Raw genomic sequence first — 20,484 nt, 5'->3', positions numbered from 1 at the left:
ATTCTTCAGCAGGAGGTTTTTGACTATTTCCCTCAGTTATTCAGGGGCTACAATGGAGGAAGGAAGGCAACTTCTTGTTGAAAACAAAAGAAAGAACTTTACAAAGTTTATTGTTGTATCTTTCTTAGTGGATATTATTCAAGCTTGTTACAGTATTTTGAATTGCTTCAGTAGTTACAAATCTTATCACTTTCTCTCACTTAACACTATACAGTACGCTGTTTTTTTGCTCTTGGTTCACACTGAACCTATAAACAGATTATTTAGCTGTTAACTCTTCAAGTTATCCGTTACTCTAACAGTAACTTTAGCGGAACTCCCTCAGCTTAACTACTCTTAACCACCTCCGCTCCCCAGGCAGCTCCTAATATTTTCCACAGCCTTCCCAGGTGTAATCCCATAGGATATCAACACAGACTTTAATTCTGGACTTCTCTTGTCCCTAACTTGGGTAACTATGCACCTCACTGCAGTCCTTCTCAGCCTCCTTGGCTGTTTACTCCACAGGGTAAAATGACACACCCCTCTCAAACACAGCTCCTCCTCTATTTATACTCGCTCCTGGGAGCAGTCCCCACCTTTTCTCTAGCTTAATTCTCATTGACTGTTCCAAATATTCTAAACTGCCTGTTTTCTCCACAAAATTAAACAGAACTGCATCCTTCTTATATGTGTCTAGTTTATTAAGTACATCTGCAAGGGATTAATGTTGTTCCCAGTGATGGCTATATGTGGATGCTCTCACCTCTCAAGGTGATGCTAAGGCAAACCTACTTTTATTTTGCATTTTATTTGTTAATTTTTTTTTTGTCAAGGAGAGTTCAGAATATCCATGAGTGAGAGAGTGTGATGTATCCAAAAAGGGGGTTGGATGAGATGACCCTTGGGAATCCCTTCCAATGCTAGGACTTCACTCCCACCCCCTTCTTCTCTTCTGTGAGAATTTGAATGTCAGAGCATGACATAAAGGGGAGAAGGACTTATCCACCACCACCTAAACACAAAATGCTCTTCTTTTGTTTTCTTTCGTTTTTCAAAGCAAAGCTGTGGGCAAAGATGAGGGGGGGGACATCACCCTAACAAAGGAAATAGCCTCTGGTAAAACACAGTATGAATGGTAGCTTTTCTTACGCAAAATACGCAAATCCTGGCCATTGAATTGTCAGCTGAAAGGTCCTGTCTCTTCACTTCATTTGGAAATGATTAAAAATCAAAATTATTACTCATTGATTGAGAAGTGCTCAGAATTTCTTCTCTTTAAAATGCTTTTGAAATTTTCGAATAATAGGTATTTCTACCAGTTTTCGAATTTTGAAGAATATTATTTGCATCACTACTGACTCATGGTGACCCTAAGGTGAACCAATCATACGGTTTTCTTGGCACAATTTGTTCAGAGGGAGTTTGCCTTTGCCTTCCTCTGAGGCTGACAGAGTGTGACTTAACCAAGGTTGCCCAGTAGGTTTCCATAGACAAGCAGGGATTCAAAGCCTGGTCTCCCAGTATCCTAGTGAAACACTGAAATCACTATACCATACTAGCTTTCCCATCACATTTTACCTCTTGACCATTTAGTTAAAATCTATTTTGCAGTTCTGTTACATTCTTTAGGCATTAATCCAATAATTTATGAAACTGTCACCCTAAATCTTAGACAGGCCCTTCAGAGTGAGGATTCGTGCCCAGCGTGCCAGGGTCCCAATTCACATGCTGAGAGAGAGAGATTCTTTATGGTACTTTATTAAATCTTGCAAGATTGAGTACATGTGGCTTAACAGCAAATCACGTAAACCCCCCCAATAACTGGTGAGAATAGCATTCTTATACAGTTTTACAATTGTATCTATGACATTAGAGCAAACTGTGATTGGAAGCCATTATTTTACATACAATATAGCCTAAGCTCGTGGACACTGCAAGGACACTAAATCATGATTGGTTTCTCAAGCTTCACTTACTTCATCACATTATTTTGCTTAAACTGAATTCATCTGTTGTCTATTCACCCCTCAGAAACACGTTATCTGTTGTAGCTATATTTCCTAAGTTTCCAGGGAAAGGAATGTCAGTTGCTACCACAAAGAACAAGGTTCAAGGCTTCTGCTTGCTTCTCTAAGTAATACTGTAAGGTTTTAGGCCTACTTTCTGTCTGTCTTCGGGCCTACTTTCTGGCTATCAAAACCATAAAGAGCCAATTAGATCAACTTCAAGTGCTAAAGCACTTCTGCTAAAAGGGAGAATCAGTATGAGAGTCATGTTCCAAATGTGTTGTTATCTTTCATATGTTAGTGTTTCTGAGTGCAGTGGGCTTAGTGTCTAGACTAATTCTCTTGTCGTTTTTCCATATAGTCAGTCCAACAATGAAAGTTGTAGAAATGGAATTAACTGGAACTGCATCTAAGGCTGGGAACACATGGGCCAAAAGGTGCAATTTCTGGCCACTTCGGGGATGTGGTGTGCAGATGATGCACACCTCTGGATCGGCCAGAAGCTGAAGCTGCCACCAAAATAAGCAGTAAAAAACCACTCCTGCCAATGGCTCATTTGCGACTGTGGCAGCGGCCTGCTTTCAGAGTGATCCCTGCCTGGGGGGCACAATCAGGGCTGGAACAGCCAGAGGCCACTCCCAGCTGCCGATCTGCTTTTCCCGTGAGATGTTTTTAGTTTCCATGGAAGCACTTAATGCATAAAAATTTGCCATCATGAGTAACAGCAGGAAGCATAATCTATATTTGAAGGAAGCTTCCCAGAATTTCTTATACAATTTTGAGTTATATCATCTCCAAAATGCAACAAGGCTCACATTTTGGAAAATAATTTGTGTTTATATTTTATAATATAAAATATGTCTTTATATTTTATCAAAATTATTTTTCATATCTGAGCAAAAATCTTTTTCTTTGAAATTATTATTTCACTGGACATCTGGCAAATCTAAGTATTCTGTCTTAAGGTTTTGTGTGTATGTGTGTGTGTTTGTTGGGGCAAGAGTTTCAGAGAGAGAAACTAGTATGTTTCCTTTGGAATCATTTTCTGAAATACTGAGATTGGGCAGAACATCTTTAAACCACTTTGCTATAAGTGCTGACACTCTCTTGACCTTCAGATTCTTGAAAACTGTGGACCATTAAGTTCCACTGTCAACTGTGATCCTCTAAATCCTCTAGTGTTAGTTTCATTTCCTGTTTACTTTTTGAAAGATCAGTGGTAGGTTTTGATATTTCATCCCAATTTCAGAGGCTTGGCTTGCTGGACAAACAGCATCAGACATTTTTTTCTGTTACTGTTTTTAAGAAATTTAATGGAGACCGACTAGGCTGTTAACAAAGACTGATGATGTTTTAAAAGTTATTTTGAAAGGCATTTTATGAGATTTTAACAGGAAATGTTAAACGTTGATGTCACACTCTCTTAACCCATGGTGATTTAAAGGTGGGTGAACAGCACATGTTGCTGGGGGTATGGGTGGGGTTGAAACAAGATAAAAGATACAGAAGATCAATGCTAAAACCTATTTGCAGCAATTGTTAGATGCCATGTGTAAGGGCACCCTTCATTAACTTACTGTTTTTCAGATGTGTTGGTCTGCAAAACCCACTGTTCCCAGTCAGGAAGTGAGACTTATACACATCTTGACACCTTGCTAGTATGGGAGGGAAGGCAATAGGTAGGGCAGGTAGTGTGTGGGGGCAGGAAAAAGATAATCTTTATCACATCTTTGTTTGCTCTTCAAAGCAGGGGGCTGACCTACAGGTTATTGAAAGCCCTTGTTACAAGTTGGCTTGATTTGGTTGCCAACTTTGAGGCCTGTGAATATTCCTATGAAGTGCAGAGTGTAACCTGTAGAGTATAGTACTGTATAATAGGGTTTATAATACAATGCAGAAAGCTAGATGTATTAGAATGTGGGTGCTGTGTGTGTGTGTGCTCTCTGTGTGTGTTACATGTAGCCTATGTCTAAACAAACTACCTACTCAAATGTAAACAAGAAATTAGAATGCATGCATGTCTATCAACATTAAAATATGAGCAGATGTGACTCCTAATAAACTCTCCTAGCATCTGGCTAATGCAATCAGGATGGCAGCCAGCCAAAGACTAGCTGGTTTCCAAGGGAAGTCATATCTAAGATCTATGTTTTGATTGGATAATATGAAACACAGTCATTATCTTTGTTTTGATTTGTTTTCATTGGGCAACTGATAAACCGGATGAGGCTAGAGAGAGAATAAAAAGAGTCAAGAGAGAGCTAGCAATGAAAAGTAATTCACCAATCTCCGTTGGATGACCAGAGGGCTACTCTCTGAGCTGCTGTTCCTGATAACTGATAAACCGTCCAGCCATGCTGATGCTGGAAGAATCATTTACTGTGCTAAAATAGATATAAAGATGTTTATTATTGTGTAACAGAGGTTTATAGATATAACAATGCACTATATTAAAATTTTATCTCTTTAAATACTTGTTTTGAGATGTCTGGTGCCTCAGTAGATGAGATTATCTCTCTCTCTATACACACACACACACACACACAATATATTTCTAGAAATAAAAATAGAAAGAAGACGTTCATCTGCATCCTAATACACATTCATGTTTTACACAGTATTACATATAGCGTTCCATCACTTACATTCAGCATCTTTGACATTCATAAGATCCTCACAAACTATCAGACTTAACCATTATCTATTAACATCCATAACTTCATTTGTTACTTCGATGACATTGTATTTCTTGATGGATAATGTATATGCTTGTATATCCTTTATTGCATATAATAAATAGCGCCCCCCCCCCCCCCAAATAAAAGATTACCAAAGAAGCTTGTTCATTTTCCCCATGTAAACATCCTGAGATTCCAAAATTTAAGAATGCATAAGTGGGATGCTGTTGTTAACTCTGCCTTTCTGGTTTTTACCAACATCATAAAATGGATGCCTAGGTGGTCAAAAGGTGATGATGGGACCCAAGACAGAGTACAAATTAGATGTTTTTAATGAAATAGCAAAGGACTCTCAATCCCTCAATCTAAAGCATTAGGGTACCATGCCTGTTTCACCCCCCAGAAAATACACAGTAAAAAAAAAAAAACTTTCCTGTTTGCAAGTCAGAAATGTCTACATTCCTTTTTCTCAAGCACTATAGATTGGTTATTATAGTAGGCTTGTAGTAGTCAATTTACAACAGATTATTCCATGAGAAGAAAATCACACACGTAACAACTTTACTATATACCTGGCATAGTTATTGGTGGATAGGTAAAAAGACGATAGGCTGAAGTTACACTGACATTAAATGACCCCCTTAGTGTCAAGATTTTTGCTGTATTTGTAATCTGTGGCTCAGCTAAGAGTAATTGAAGCCACCTCTGTCTAAAACAGAATATTTAAATGTATCAATTTATATCTTTAAGTGAGAAGCACAGCAAGAGATTCAGTATTCCTCTCTCTCTTCAGTTAAAGATGAATAAGAGTTCTCACTCTTTTTCTAGTTGCCCTCCAAGAATATCTCCAGTAAAAAGAGGAAAGAGAAGCATTTCAAATCCGACACTTCCAAGATGAAAAGCACAGCAGAATAAAGAACCTTTCTTCTCCACCTCTTTCGAAAGGCTTTTTCAAGAGATGTTTGTGCATCACAAGCAAAAGGACATTTTTGCTTATGAATACCTTGAAGTTCTATCTTTGGAATATTAGGCATCTTAATTAAAATGAATAATGTAATTTGAAAACTTCAGATCAAAAGCATATATTAGTAACTAAATATCTATTTTAGAAATGTTATCTTTGTATGGCTATTAGGAGGGTACTTATCAGAAGTATTAATAGTTCTTTTAAAATAAATACTGGATAAGACACTTGTCACATTTCTAAATAGTTTATTATTTTAAGATGTTTTTAATGAAATAGAAATTTTGTCACACCTTTTAACACATCTAAAAATTGTAATGAAGAGATCTTGATATTCAGGTAACCATAGTAACAGATGTTCCTGCCAAAAACCCAAGATTAAAGATTTATTGCAAGTTTCAGAAGGAAATGCTGCATGTGTGTGTATTGATATAACTATAGCTTAAGATCATAGAGAGAAGAAAGTACTTAGGCTATTATATAGCATGGTACTTTTTATAATGATTTATGTTTCAGAGTAAACTGATTCATTTCCATAGTGTTCTCTCATATTTTATGTGAAATAAATATGATTAAATACTACATAATTTGTTAAGGTTACATGTCATAGACTCTAAGATTTTTTTAAAAAGCGACTGAATTTGGGAAATATGATATTAATGAGGCTATAAAAAAGACCAGTTCAGGGACTAACAGTTTCATTCTATCTCTGTCTAGATCTTTTCAGCACAGAAAACTGAAACAGCCAAATTCAGTTCTTGGCAGATTCGTCTTTCTGGCAGTGAGAGAGGCACAGATGTCCTGTCAGAAGAATACCCTGGAGACCTCCTGTATGCCTTCCCCAATCCCCCAAGTTGCCAACACGATTTTCTCCGTGATCAGGAATGGTAGATACAAGCAATGAACCAAAGCACCCCTTTCTCTTGCCCCCTTTGGGCAAGGTTTCCAAGCCTACTAGAGGCAAAGGATCACTGGCTGCTGTTCCCTGAAGGAAAATGGGATTTAGAGCAGAGTGAGGAAGATGGTTATTCCTGTATTCCCACACAGAATGGAATAAAATGGAAGAACCTGCCATCTGTTCATGATTTCCCCACACCAAAAGGATAACCCAAAAGAGTAGGGAAGGTGACACTCGAAGATATGCAGGAATTGTACATTCATTGACATTACAAAACGTAACTAATTTACTATTGCTCGGTAAATTTGCCTGTTGATTATACAGAAAATGTGTTCTGTTCTTTGTGTTTGGGGGAAAGGCTATGCAAACAATAAACTAGAATTAATATAATGGAATTTTGATCAAAAACGAGGGTTACTAATTGCTGAAATCACTTTTGGACACTTGAGTTGTGTCTGATGATAGACCTCAAAGCCAACCCCCCCCCCCCCCCCACACACACACACAACCCTTTCTTTGTGCCAGATCCTATTTACCTAAACAAAGGCAGATATATTTATTTAATTTATACCTTGCTTTTTTTTTTTTTTTTTGCAAAAGCGTACTTTATTTTGGGCATTTGGCCTCCAAATAATAATGACTCAAACACAGGGGTTTCTAGATTGTTGTCTTCAAAGCATATAAATTTAGTTGATTTATTTTCACATTGCCATCGTATTTCCAGTTTCTATGTATGGTTGTGAAGTCTGGATGGTGATGAAACCTGACAGGAAGAAAATCAACTCATTTGAAATGCAGTGCTGGAGAGGAGTTCTACAGATACCATGGACTGCTAAAAAGATGAATGTGTCTTAGATTAAATCAAGCCTGAACTCACTAGAAGCAAAGAAGACTAAACTGAGAGGCTATAGACTGGCATCAGGATGGTTGGGGTGTGGTGACTGCCTGCTGCCCACTTTGATTCCACCCCGATGCCGCCATCACACCGGCTGCCTAACCAGACTGCGGGCAGCGTCATGCCATTTCTGTGGCGCAGTGTTTAGACACACTGTGCCAAAGAAACACGGAAAAACCACTGCCACCACAGCAAGGGCAGCTTTTTGCCAGCTCCAAAAGGAGTGGCTTTCTGCCACTTTTTTGGAGCTGGCCAAATTGCTGGATTGGGGCCGCAGTATGCGGTTGTTGCAGCCCTGATCCAGCGCACAAAGGGGCAGTGTGAAGCCACCTTTAGGGCCATCTGTTTAGGCCCTGAGGCTGTTGTACTTTGGACATATCATGAGAAAACGTGACTAACTAGAAAAGGCAATAATGCTTGGTAAAGGTAGGAGGCAGCAGGAAATGAGTGAATCAAGGAAGTCAGGGCCCTGAATTTACAAGATCTGAGCAGAGCAGTTGATGACTGAAGATCTTGGAGGTCTCACATTTGCCAGTTAATTCCTCTGAAACAGAGGCTACAACATTCTGGTATTCATTGGCGATTTCCCATCCAAGTACTAACCGGGGCTGGCCCTGCTTAACATCCGAGCTCAGATGGGATTGGTATCTTTAGGGTATATTTGGTCATGCCTTAATTATGCAGGGAAGTCTAATAATAAGTTATTTTTGCTATTTGTTACTCCAGAGCTCTGGAATATGAAGTGATGAGAATCCTGTTGTGCTTCACAGAAGATGCTAAGACCAACACATGCTATTATGACATAACCCCTGTGTTGTAGAATTCTGTTCACAGGATGCACAAATGTTACTTTTGAGCTGGCAACAGAGAGTGTACTAACTACTCCAGGGTATCAGGGAGAAGTAGGCATTGGCAGAGCTGCAGCTAGGGAGTGTGTGAGAGATTTCTTCATCCAACAACACGGCTTCAACCTCTGCCCCTACTTTTATAAACCAAGTGCTTAGTGACAACTAGGGTTGGTGTCACCCCTTCCATTTACCTCCTCCCATACCACAGCATACAGAATTCTTAGGAATGTTTTTTAGACTTCTATTACTCATAAATAAATTGTAATTCCTGTATATCACTGAATGTAATGGCAATAGTTGTCACATAAACTACACTTGTCCCTCCATATTTGCAGCTTTGACTTTTGCGGATTTGATTATTCATGGATTTCATTATTATGCTTTCTCTAGGAATATCTAGGTCCTCCAGCACAACTCTATGATCAACTTTAACCACAATTCGCAAGGAAGGACCTAGAGAGAACAGTCCTCTAGGCATTTGTAGCTCCTCCGACACAATTCTACAGTCAGTGTCTGGCAGATGTTGACCACAGAGTTGCACTGGAGAACCTAGAGGTTCCCAGCAAGGTGTTCTCAGGTAAAAACATAGTTTTTGTTATTTGTGGTTTTTCCCCATTCATGTGGGTCCTGTGCCCCTAACCCCAGCAAATGTGGAGAGTGCAGTAGCATAATTAAAATCATAGCTTTAAATACAGTATCATACACACAGCCTAACTGTGTGTGTGTGTGTATATATATATATATATATATATATACATATACAGTATGTGTGTGTGTGTGTGTGTCCCACACACACCCTTTGACCTCTCCTTTCTCTTCCCACTGAGCCTTGCCCCACTCACACCATATCTTCAGTGTCTTAAAGGGATTCTGGTGAACACTGCAGCCCATTTCTGTCAAAAGGCAGATGTTTGGGGACCAGTGGTATTGCCAGAGTGACCATCTGTCCTAACTACAAAGGAGGACAAGGGCACTGCAAAATGTAGGACATTCAAGAAATATGTATGCCATGACCAAATAAAAAGCTAAAAACACATACACCGTATATACTATAAGTCAACCTCATGTATAAGTCAAGGGCAGGCTTTGAGGCCAAAATTATGGATTTTGATATGACCCATGGATACAAAAGATGTAACAAAAGATGTAAATGATGATTCAAAGGAAAATGATGCTGAAGAACTTAGAAAATTCTGGCAGGCTTAACTGTTTGTGCTCATCCTAAAGGCTGAATGGCTGAGAGAGTAGAGGGGATCCATTCTTCTTTTTGGTGCTCACAAGGTGGCCCTCACCTTTTATCACTCTATTTAGAGAAAGAGGATCATTCCTTACACACACACACACACACACATGTATATGAGTTAAAGTACACTACTTACATTGACCCCTGGATAAGTTGACCCAGGTATTTTGGGTCAATTTTTTTGACTAAAATTTCTAGACTTATACATGAGTATATACAGTAAATGTAAACCCATGCTTCTCAGTTGCACTCAAAATGGAGGACGTTAAAGGAAAGTTAGGGGATTACAAAATAAAAAATGAAACACCCATATGCTTCTCAGTCACGCTCAAAATAGATGGCCATTCAAGAAAAACAAGGGCCTTACAAAACAAAACTAATATTCATGCTATTCATTCATAACAAATTCATGCTTCTCGTATTGAAAATGGAGGGCATTGAAGAAAAATGTAGGGCATTACAAAGCAAGCTAAAAAAAAACACTCATCGATATAAATCCATGTTTTTCAGTTGTGCTTAAAATGGAAGGCGTTACAAAACAAGCTAAATACATTCACACAGACATAAATTCATGCTTCCCATGGATTCAAAGTGGAGGACATTCAAGGGAAATGGAGGCCATAAGGGATGGAATTTTAGTTTGTAAATGTAACACGTTAGGTATTTGTTTGTGTATTTTATGTATTTGCTTATAAACTGTTTATGTATTTGTTTATCTAATTTGTAAACTGCCTTGATCCTTTGGAAAGGCGGTATATAAATAAAATTTTATTATTATTATTATTATTATAAGACAAAAGCTAAAAATACACTCCTTTGGACATGAGACCCATGTTTCCCATGGATTCGAAATGGAGGGCATTCAAGAGGGTCTGTGGGCAAATCTCCCCCTATTTTGGGGTGCCTCTTGGTTCGGTCCACATCCCCCCCTTCTTAGTGGGGACGCCCCTTTCCCCAATGGTCCATTTCGAATCTTCCAAGGGATCCCTCCTCTTAACCCCTCCCCTTTATTAGTCAGGGAAACCAACGCGCGGCGGACCCTTTTGGCCTTTTCCGGCCGCCGTCGTCGTTGTCACCGAAGGCGAGTTTTTTTCCCCGCAGTGCATGCTGGGATGGGCTGCTAAGTTGCGAGAAGCGCGGAAAGTGCGTCCAGAGTCAGCATCCTCCGCGGCGTCGAGGGGGGAGGAGGAGGGAGGAGAGCTGGCTCCTTCGGAGGGGCTAGGCGCCTCTTCAAGTGGGAAGGTGAGGGCTGGGCTGCCGGTCGTTGTCTTCGGGCGGCGGCGGTAGGGATCCCCTTCCATTGCTCCGCTGTAGCTCTTGGGCGTCCTCCTTTTCCAGGACGCGTCCTACAACTCAGCCTTAGGAATGTCCAAAGCGTCCTCCATTTTGAGCAGCGCCAAGAAGCCTGTCTTTACATTTCTGTATGCGTGCTTTGTTCGCTTGTGTTCGGCCCTGCCCTCCTCCCCTTTTCTTGGACGGCCTCCATTTCTAGCAAGACTTTACTTTTATACGAGGCTTTAGGCTGCCATCCACACTGGAGAAATAACCCGGTTTGACACCGCTTTAACTCTTTGCCTGGCTCAAAGGCTATGGAATTCTGGGAGCTGGAGTTTGTTGTGGGGTCCGGAGCGGAGTGTCAGCTTTCATTCGGGCATGTCCTCCATTTTCTTGGATGTCCTCCAATTTGGCCATGACTAAGAGCCATGGGTTTACATTTCTAAGAGTGTTTTCAGTTATTAATTCGCTCACGCCCTGCATTTTTTCTCGAAGGCCCTCCGTTTTGAACAAAAAGCCTGACTCTGAGCTTTTATTTAGCCATGCCTTCCATTTTTTCCATCATTACCACAACAACCTTGTGAGGTAGGTTAGGTTAGCGACTGGCTCAGTGACTCCCATTGAACCTATTGGCTGAGTAGGATTTTGAGTCTGGCTCTGCCCAGTCCTAATTCAGCCCCATGTTGGCTGCCTCCTGGGAAGAAGAAAGTCGCCATGAAGAGCTTTTCTGATGCTCTTCATGGTTCTCTCACCCCAAAGAAAGTGCCAGTCATTTCTCTGAGCAATTGAAAGGCATCCAGGAGTCCAAGTAGACCACAAATTGAACATGAGTGAACAGTGTGATGCAGCAGCTAAAAAGGCCAATGCTATTTTAGGCTGCATCAATAGAAGTATAGTGTCTAGATCAAGAGAAGTAATAGTGCCACTGTATTCTGCTTTGGTCAGGCCCCACCTAGAATGCTGTGTCCAGTTCTGGACACAACAATTCAGAAAGGACATTGAGAAACTGGAGCGTGTCCAAAGGAGGGCGACAAAAATGGCGAAGGGTCTGGAGACCATGCCCTATGAGGAACGACTTAGGGAGCTGGGGATGTTTAGCCTGGAGAAAAGAAGGTTAAGAGGTGACATGATAGCCTTGTTTAAATATTTGAAAGGATGTCATATTGAGGAGGGAGCAAGCTTGTTTTCTGCTGCTCCAGAGACTAGGACCGGGAGCAATGGATGCAAGCTGCAGGAAAAGAGATTCCACCTGAACATAAGGAGGAACTTCCTGACAGTAAGGGCTGTTCGACAGTGGAACACACTCCCTCGGAGTGTAGTGGAGTCTCCTTCCTTAGAGGTCTTCAAACAGAGGCTGGATGGCCATCTGTCGGGGATGCTTTGATTGTGATTTCCTGCATGGCAGGGGTTGGACTGGATGGCCCTTGCGGTCTCTTCCAGCTCTATGATTCTATGATGGAAGGAAACATTTTTAATGATTTTTGTTCCTGTTGAGTGGGCATATTGTCAGTTGAGCATGGCCAGAATTGCAGCCTTCAGACCTGTCCAATATTCTTTATGTATTTCCAGTGGCTCTTACGGTTAGCGACTGACTATTTTATGCCAAGGAACTGGGTTCCGAGCAATTGTTAAGGATCAAGTGGAGAGATGGGTTTTAAAAGAAATGCCTTACACACGTAGTAAATCATCCAAAGGTATATCTGCACTGTAGAAATAATGCAGTTTGACACTACTTTAAGTGCTCCAGTTCCATCCTGTGGAATCCAGGGATTTGTAGTTTTACAAGGTCTTTAGCATTCTCTTTCAAAGAGTGCTGCTGGTTCACAAAACTACGAATCCTGGGATTCTGTAGGTTGGTGCTATGGCAGTTAAAGTGGTATCAAACTGCGTTATTTCTACAGTGTAGAAGTACCCAAGGCATTTTTGTGAATATCACTCGTGTTACATTTATTAATTGTGATAAACACATGTGTCTGTTTCCCTGCATTTATTATGTGGGAAGCAGCTGTTTTGTGGCAGCTCCAAAAACAGCCCTGGTCTTATATATTACTTCTACTCTGTCTAATAGACTTTGGCCATATGTGTGGGATGGCCATCATTTCTAATACAGGTTTTGCTGGTATTTTTCCCAGTCTTATTCGGGCTAACATAGTCTGTTGTTGGAAATCAGGGACATACTTGGAACATTTATAGTTCAAAATAAATCTCATAAACACTTTTGGTGTATGCTGCCTATTTTATGTGTTCTGTCTTTAAATTGAGAGCCAGTGTGGCATAGTGGTTTGAGTGTTGGACCATGACTGGAAACCAGGGTTCAATTCCCAGCTTAGCTGTGAAACCCACTGGGTGACCTTGGGCAAGTCACACACTCTCAGCTTCAGGGGAAGGCAGTGGTAAATCTCCTCTGAACAAATTTTGCCAAGAAACCCCCACGATGATATAGGGTTGCCATAAGTCGGAAATGGCTTGAAGGCACACAATAAGAACAATCTTTGAATCACAACTATTGATAGGTGCATTCATAACTGCAGCAGTCCAATAGCTAAATTTAACACACAGGTTTTCAGCATACAAAATGGTACATAACAGCTGTTTGCTGGAAGATATTTTCCCCAACTTATTCTTATTGTGATCGTTTTCTTAGTTGTATACTTTTAGTAGTTGCATTCAGTAAGTTCTACTTTTTAGAATAATCTAAAGGATCCTACCTACCCAACATCCCTGTAATCAAGAGTGCTTTTCTTCATTTTTGCTTACAGGCCAGCCATGCAGGAAAGCATCCGTTTTGCTTCATCGGGAGATGATGACGTTAAAATATGGGACGCATCATCCATAACTCTAGTAGACCAATTCAGTCCCCACTCGTCCTCCCATCCAGTAAGCTCTGTATGTTGGGGCTGCAACAGTATCCTTTGCTATCATGTGGGGTGCAGTATCTGGGGCTGTTCTTCATTATTTTCTTTTTTTTTTTAAAAAAGATAATAAATTGTATAAGTGAGCTTAACAATAATTGGAAGTGAGAATATAACAACCTAAGAAGATGTGGTTAGCAATAACATACCAATAATAGAAAGCCAACCAGAGAGGGAAAGCTAAATTGTCAGATGATGGAAAGGAAGGAAGGTATGAATGAAGAAGGTGTAAGAAAGTGATTGAGGGTTAGAGTAAGTGAATTGATGGTGAGTGATGAAGATAGAAACTAGGAATAGGGGGAAAGGAAGAAAGGGAGGAAAGGAAGAAAGTTTAAAGAGGAAGGTTTAAAGAAGATAAGAAAGAGACAAGGGATGGTGGAAAGTGGAAAGAAATAGGGAAAAGTAGCTGATGGCCATCATTGTCAAATAGACCAAAGGACAATGAAAGACAGTAAAATAATATAGATAGAGATGTGCATGCTTGAAAATATGAGTTTGTGTAAAATACCTGTTTGTGTAAGCTGTGACTGAGAAATTTTGATATTGTTTGTTATGGGTTTCTCCTAAGATTTTATGTAGTGATTTTTTAAATGTGTAATTTAAAAAATATTATTTTCTGATAATAATTTTCCTTGGTTGTACTGCTGTTTTGACTACAGGTAGATTTAAGATGGCTTGTGTGGTTGTTTGAACATATGATCCAATTAAAGTGTTGTCTTAGTGGTGTCTGTTTAGATCAGGGTTAGGCAAGCTTTTTGAGCCAGGGGCCGGGTTGCTGTCCCTCAGACTACTGGGGGGGCCGAAGCCAAAAATTAAATAATTAAATACTTTTTAAAAAAAATAATAATAAAATAAATAAACCAGGACAAATGTAGGACAAAACTTTCAAATAGAGGATACTTTTTTAAAAAAAATGGAGGACACGCAAAAAAATAGCTGATTTTTTAAAAAATGTTAATATAAATGCATGTTTCGGAGGCTTCTATAGACAATTGCCCCCCTTGCCCGCCGCTTGCCCCCCTTGCCTGCTGCTTGCCCCCCCTTGCCCACCTCCTCCTGATAGGCCAAAGGCCCCATGCCCTCACGTGAGAGGCCAAAGGCTCCGGCGGCAATCGGCAGCAGGACCGGGCGGGGGCCGGTCCCAAGGCCTTGCCGGGCCGCATCCGGCCCACGGGCCGCAGGTTGCCTACCCCTGGTTTAGATTTTGCTCTCTTCTATTCATAAACTATTTTTCATAAACTTATTTTAATAATATCCAGTTTATTGATAATCTGTCTACCCAAAACCCATCAGGGATTAGAAGTTTTATTTAGAGAGTGTTCTACAGCTAGAGTGTTGCCAGTAAGATGTCTTAACTGTAAATTGTTCACCTGGTGACCACCAAATTGCCTGCCAGCATCACACACAATTTTGTCTCTGGATTCTGGGCACTCTGTCCAATGGTCTTCTTTGTGGTTTTATCAATCTTTATGCTTTGCAAGGGTACTCTGGTACCTTTATATATCATGCTGTAGGTGCTGCTGAATTGCAGCAGCAAATATTAATTTGCAGGTCTTTGAGAAAGCACACTATCTAGGATCCCGGTTTGTTTCTCGTCAGCCAGGGGAGAACGAAGCTGAGAAGGCAAGGGCTAGGCTCAGTCCTCCCCTTCCCAGCTTCTTTCTCTGCAGCGAGCAGGGAGTGTGCACAGTCCCTGCTGGCTGAGGAGAACGAAGCCGAGGAGGCTAGGGTTGGGCCCAATCCTCCCCTTTCCAGTTTCTTTTTCCGCAGCCTGCGGCGAGTGCGCGCACTCCCTGCAGGCTAAGGAGATCCAAGCCACCAAGGAGGGACAGGGGAAGGGAGGCGAGGGACTTTTGGCTGCAATGGTGGCGCATGCACGTGTGCACTGCCATTGGGAACACTCTGGATTATCCGACGTATTCTGTTACCCGACTATAAGCTGGCCCATTTATGTCGGATAATCAAGAATCTACTGTATATGCTTTGTCAGACTTTAATCCTGGTAACTTCTGTACATCATCCTGTCACTTGTCATTCAGCATAGGAGAAGCCACTTCTCATCTTTCACTAATTGCTAAAGACTTTCCATCCTATTCAGTATGCATAAGCCGATAAGCAGATCTTGTTAGCTATTGGGAAAATTGCTGCATTGTGTCATCACTGACAGCCTATTTGGTGAACTAGGTGTTCTTGGGTCCATTACAAATCAGTGGGTTCAGGAGTAACTTTGCCTGCACAGATTCAGGTCACTTAGCAGATCAGAGGTAATATCTTTACTAGCCATTTTAAGTTATTGCAAGTAATGTAATTGAGGCTGCACCCACACTGCAAAATTGTTGACATTTGACATCACTTTAACTGCCATGGCCCAATACTATGGAATTCTGGAATTTTTAGTTTGGTGAGATATTAACCTTCTGCATCAGAGAGCTCTGGTACCACAACAAACTATAAATCCCAAGATTCTTTAGGATGGAGTTAAAGATTTTTGTGGGTTTTTCGGGCTATGTGGCCATGTTCCAGAAAAGTTTCTTCCTGATGTTTCGCCAGTATCTTCTCTGAAGATGCCAGCCACAGATGCTGGCGAAACGTCAGGAAGAAACTTTTCTGGAACATGGCCACATAGCCCAAAAAACCCACACAAAACTATGGATGCCGGCCATGAAAGCCTTCGACTTTACATTGGAGTTAAAGTTGTGTCAAACTGCATTAATTCTGCAGTATGGCAGCAGCCTGGGTATAGTTGTTATGATTCTGAAAGTTTCTAATTACTGCAGGACTTAGAAAACAAAACAATGTAGCAGTGTTAGGCCTGAAGATTACTTTATGCATTCTGCAATATATAGAGAGGAATGTTTACAAAATAAAAAGAAAAAAAAATCCCAAATCTTTGAGCATGATATGGAGGAATTGCTTCTTTTCTCATGAAAGAAAGCACTGATATCAAAATTTATGATTATTATTATGGCTTTATAGGAGTTGTACGATTGATTAAGTTTAGTGGTTTTGGGAGAGGCGTGTGCATTTGTGTATGCATGCATGTGTGCCTTCCTGGGAAGCAGAGAAAGAGCCAGTTGATTTTGGAAGGGACGCCTAAATGTGTGTGTGTGTGCTTTGTCGTTTACATCCTTTCTTACATGTCCCTAAGTTGCACCCTCGACTTATCTATGGGTCATATCAAAAATCAAAACCTTCCCTTGACTTATACATGTTTGACTTGTACGTGAGTATGTATGTTAGCTTGAAGTGGTATATAAAAGAAAGTTGTTAAAAATGCTGACATGCAAACATAAAAATGCAGAACAGTAATGAACAATAAAACCTTACTTAATTTCCGAAATAAGTTAAAACAATATTATCTATTAATGTAGTTAAAGGAGCTTGAATTAATACACTTTTGTTCCCTGTTACTGTACAAAGCTTTGTTCCTGACATTTGTTTCAGATAATTTTTTGGTCACTGCATCTGGTGCTGGTGATAAAATAGTGATTTCAAACTGTAAGGGCAAACCAGTTCCTCTCTTTGAACTAGCTGAAGAGGTAAGTAAAAGAAACTTATTACTTTGGAGTCCAGCAGGGCAATCCTATACATATGCTTACTCAGAAATCAGGATTAAATGAATTCTGTAGTAATCAATCCTGCTATGGTGCTGGTGGTGTGCCCTCACGTGCTTTCTGACTTATGGCTACCCAAGTTGGATCTATCTTGGGTTTTTCTTGGCAGAATTGTTTTCAGAGGGGATTCGGCTTTACCATCCTCCGAACGTGAGTGAGTGTGACTTGCCCAATGTTACCCAGTGATCCCATGACACAGTGGGAATTCAAACCCTGGTCTAGTCCAAAACCCATGCCACTACACCACACTGGTTCTGGTAGTGAATATATTACAAATAATAATGATGAATTTTGGTCTATTTTCTGTGGAAAAATATATACTGCTTCGTAAATACATCTGTCTATGGCATGATGCTTTAAAACCTCCCCCTCCAGCTCTTAAGCCTTGGGAGGAGCTGCTAGTGCTTAGTGGTGGGAAGGTGAGGGAACCAATCTATGTAAGGAAGGTATTGCTGCATAGTTCTGGGGAAGAAAAAGATGAATGCAACTTCATCTCTTTCCCCTCTAACCAAGACCAGTTGCTTGTCTGTCTGAATTGCCTCCTCTCTCCCATCAGTAAGCAGGAACAGCATGGGCCTCACCCAGGTTTTGACAGTTGTTGGGCTCCATGGGGATGCAGAACTGATTGGTTTAGGATCTCATCCATTCTTAATCAGCTTGAATGCTAGGGAAGATTGTGGATTATTAAATGACTGCTATTTGTCACTTAGTGGGGAACCTCAATTTTTGAGGAGAAATTGAATAAGGACAGGATACTCCTCTAAAAGGAAAAACAAAAACAACCAAAACAAAACAAAGCCATACATGTTATCCCTGGTGCTAAACCATGAGTCTTCTGATTGCCATGGAGGGTATTCTTCAGTTTGATATGGTACTGAGCCTGTATGGTGTGGTGTGTTGGCCTAGGATTCTGGAGACCAAGGGTTTGAATCCCTGCTGAGCCATGAAACCCACTGGATGACCTTGGGCAAGTCATACTGTTGGCTGAGGATGGCACTGGAAAACCCCCTCTGAAGAAACTTGCCAAGAAAAGCCCATGATAGGGTTGCCATAAATCGGCAATGACTTGGAGGCACATAGCAACAACAGACCTCATGCTGGAGCAGGTAGGCAGTATCTGATCCTATTGTTGGTCCACCCAGGAGAAGAGGTGTTTCTCAAAGCAGATTAGGTGAGCGAGACCATTAAGGACATTTTTATTTTTTCTTGAATGCTACAAAGGACACTTTACACTTGTGCATGCATGTGTTTTTCCTTTCTGTTGTTGGGGAGAGGGCATGCCTTCAAGATATTTCTGACTTATGGTGACCCTAAGGTGGAGTTTTCACAGGCTTATCATGGGGTTTTCTTCACAAGATTTATTTAGACATGGTTTGCCTTTGCCATCCTCTGAAGTTGAGGGAGTCTGACTTGCCCAAGATCATTCAGTGGGTTTCCATGGCAGAGCAGGGATTTGAACCATAGTCTCCCAGTGTCCTCATGCAACATTCAAACCACTACACCACTCTGGCTCCTTTTATGGTACCTAGAAGGGGGTTATGCTAACACTTTCAATTTTTTTCCCTCACCAGGCAAAACAGACATGTATAAGTCTGAGTTCCAATTCCATGTATATTGCAAGTGGAGGCACTGATAGCACTGTTAATATCTGGGATTTAAAATTTAGAAAACTTCACCGATCTCTTAAGGTAAGGCAAAATATTTTACTTTCAACAAAGTGTTGGGTCAGAAAAAAATCTGTTTTGAGTGGTTTCATTGAAACCATCCATGCGAAGTAAAGTTGATCATTACTAACTGATTCCATTGGTATCTATGAGACTACTCTTAAGTATAACTAAATCTGCATCTAACCCAACTAAGCAGTGCTTCTCAGGCTATCAGATGTGAGTGACCAGCAATTTCCACCGTAAGGTGCCAGGGAACAGTACCATATTTGTGCCCATGATCGACCGCTGTTTTCCCCCCTGGAAACTTGCAGCCTGTGGGATCATGGACTGGCATGGTTTCATGGACCACTACATTGAGGAGGATTGTAGTATATAATAGGCAGACCTCTAATTCTAGACTGATTTCAAAACTTCATATTGTTGTTTGTGTCAGCAGCATGGTATTTACAGTCTGGCTAAAATAAGATACTTTCATTTTATTACACTGTAAGCAGTCTTGTGTCTTTGCAGATCTGGTTATTGAATTAGTCTATACATGTAAATAGCATTTGGATATTCTGTCCTCTTGTGTGAATAGAACTACTGCTCTACGCCATGAGTGAATTAGGATTTTTGGACAAGAATGATAATCCCTTATTTCTCTTTTATTTATTTTAATTATATAGTGTGTTTTGTGAAGGCACTCAGTGTGATATACTTAAAATCCTAATTCACTTTTGGGGTAGAGCAGTAGTTCTATTCACAGAAGGGGACAGAAAATCCAGATTCTGCAAGCCTAATTTTAGAAAACTTATACTAATGAGGAATGGCAAAGTACAACCAAGCCCCCACAATAATTTAAATAAAGTTTTTTTTTTAGTTAATCCTTTTAATCTGTCAGTAATCCTTGTATACCTATATCACCATAATTATGGAATTTAGTTTCAGTGCTAACTTTAGGATTTTTAGCTTTATAATTACTACTTGATAATAAAGATTCTCTTAAATAATGATGTTGTTTTTTGTCTCAGCGCATAATGCCTTGACATTTACAAATATGCAAATTTAGGATTAAGTAGAAGACTGCGAATTCCTGGGTAAATATTTCTGTCATTGCAAGCATCTTACATGAATGGAAAATAGTTATTGCAGCTGCACTGTATTAAAATAGCATTTTATGTATGAAAATGTTGAAGACCGTTGAAATATGCATTCAGGTTATGCCCATCCCTATAAAATTTATGGAACTTTTTAATGAGTCCATTACTATTGTAACTAGTTGCGGCTGCTCCATCAGTATACGGTATGCTTTACAGGTTTACATAGACAATAGATCTCTTCTTCTAAGGAATTTTGAGCCTAGTTTTGCTGATTATGGGTGAATAATGGTGTGATGTAAACTACTGATCTGCATATTTAGAATAAATGTAGTAGAACTTTTTTGGAAACTTTGTCACCTCAAAATACACGTAAGGAGACAGATAATAGAATCATAGAGATGGAAGAGACCACAAGGGCCATTC

At 40.3% G+C, this 20,484-nt stretch overlaps 1 protein-coding gene across 2 annotated transcripts in view; it reads left to right on the top strand.

Annotated features, from left to right (window-relative positions):
* Window positions 1–10,636: 10,636 nt before the first annotated feature.
* NEDD1 (NEDD1 gamma-tubulin ring complex targeting factor) overlaps window positions 10,637–20,484 on the top strand; it is a 35,770-nt gene continuing 25,922 nt past the window's right edge. The window contains exons 1-4 of one of the 2 annotated variants that reach the window (XM_089523914.1): window positions 10,637–10,657; window positions 13,549–13,694; window positions 17,146–17,240; window positions 18,887–19,003. In XM_089523914.1, the coding sequence (XP_089380040.1) occupies window positions 13,556–13,694; window positions 17,146–17,240; window positions 18,887–19,003 (351 nt within the window). In that variant the 5' untranslated portion in view covers window positions 10,637–10,657; window positions 13,549–13,555. The other variant, XM_089523913.1, reaches the window with a different exon arrangement.

The sequence above is a fragment of the Sceloporus occidentalis genome, unplaced genomic scaffold (assembly GCF_023333645.1).
Source record: "Sceloporus occidentalis isolate IW3139 unplaced genomic scaffold, rSceOcc1.0.p SCAF_5, whole genome shotgun sequence".
NCBI lineage: Eukaryota > Metazoa > Chordata > Lepidosauria > Squamata > Phrynosomatidae > Sceloporus > Sceloporus occidentalis.
Note: the sequence above shows the minus strand (reverse complement) of the source record. Positions and strands in the feature narration are given on the sequence as shown.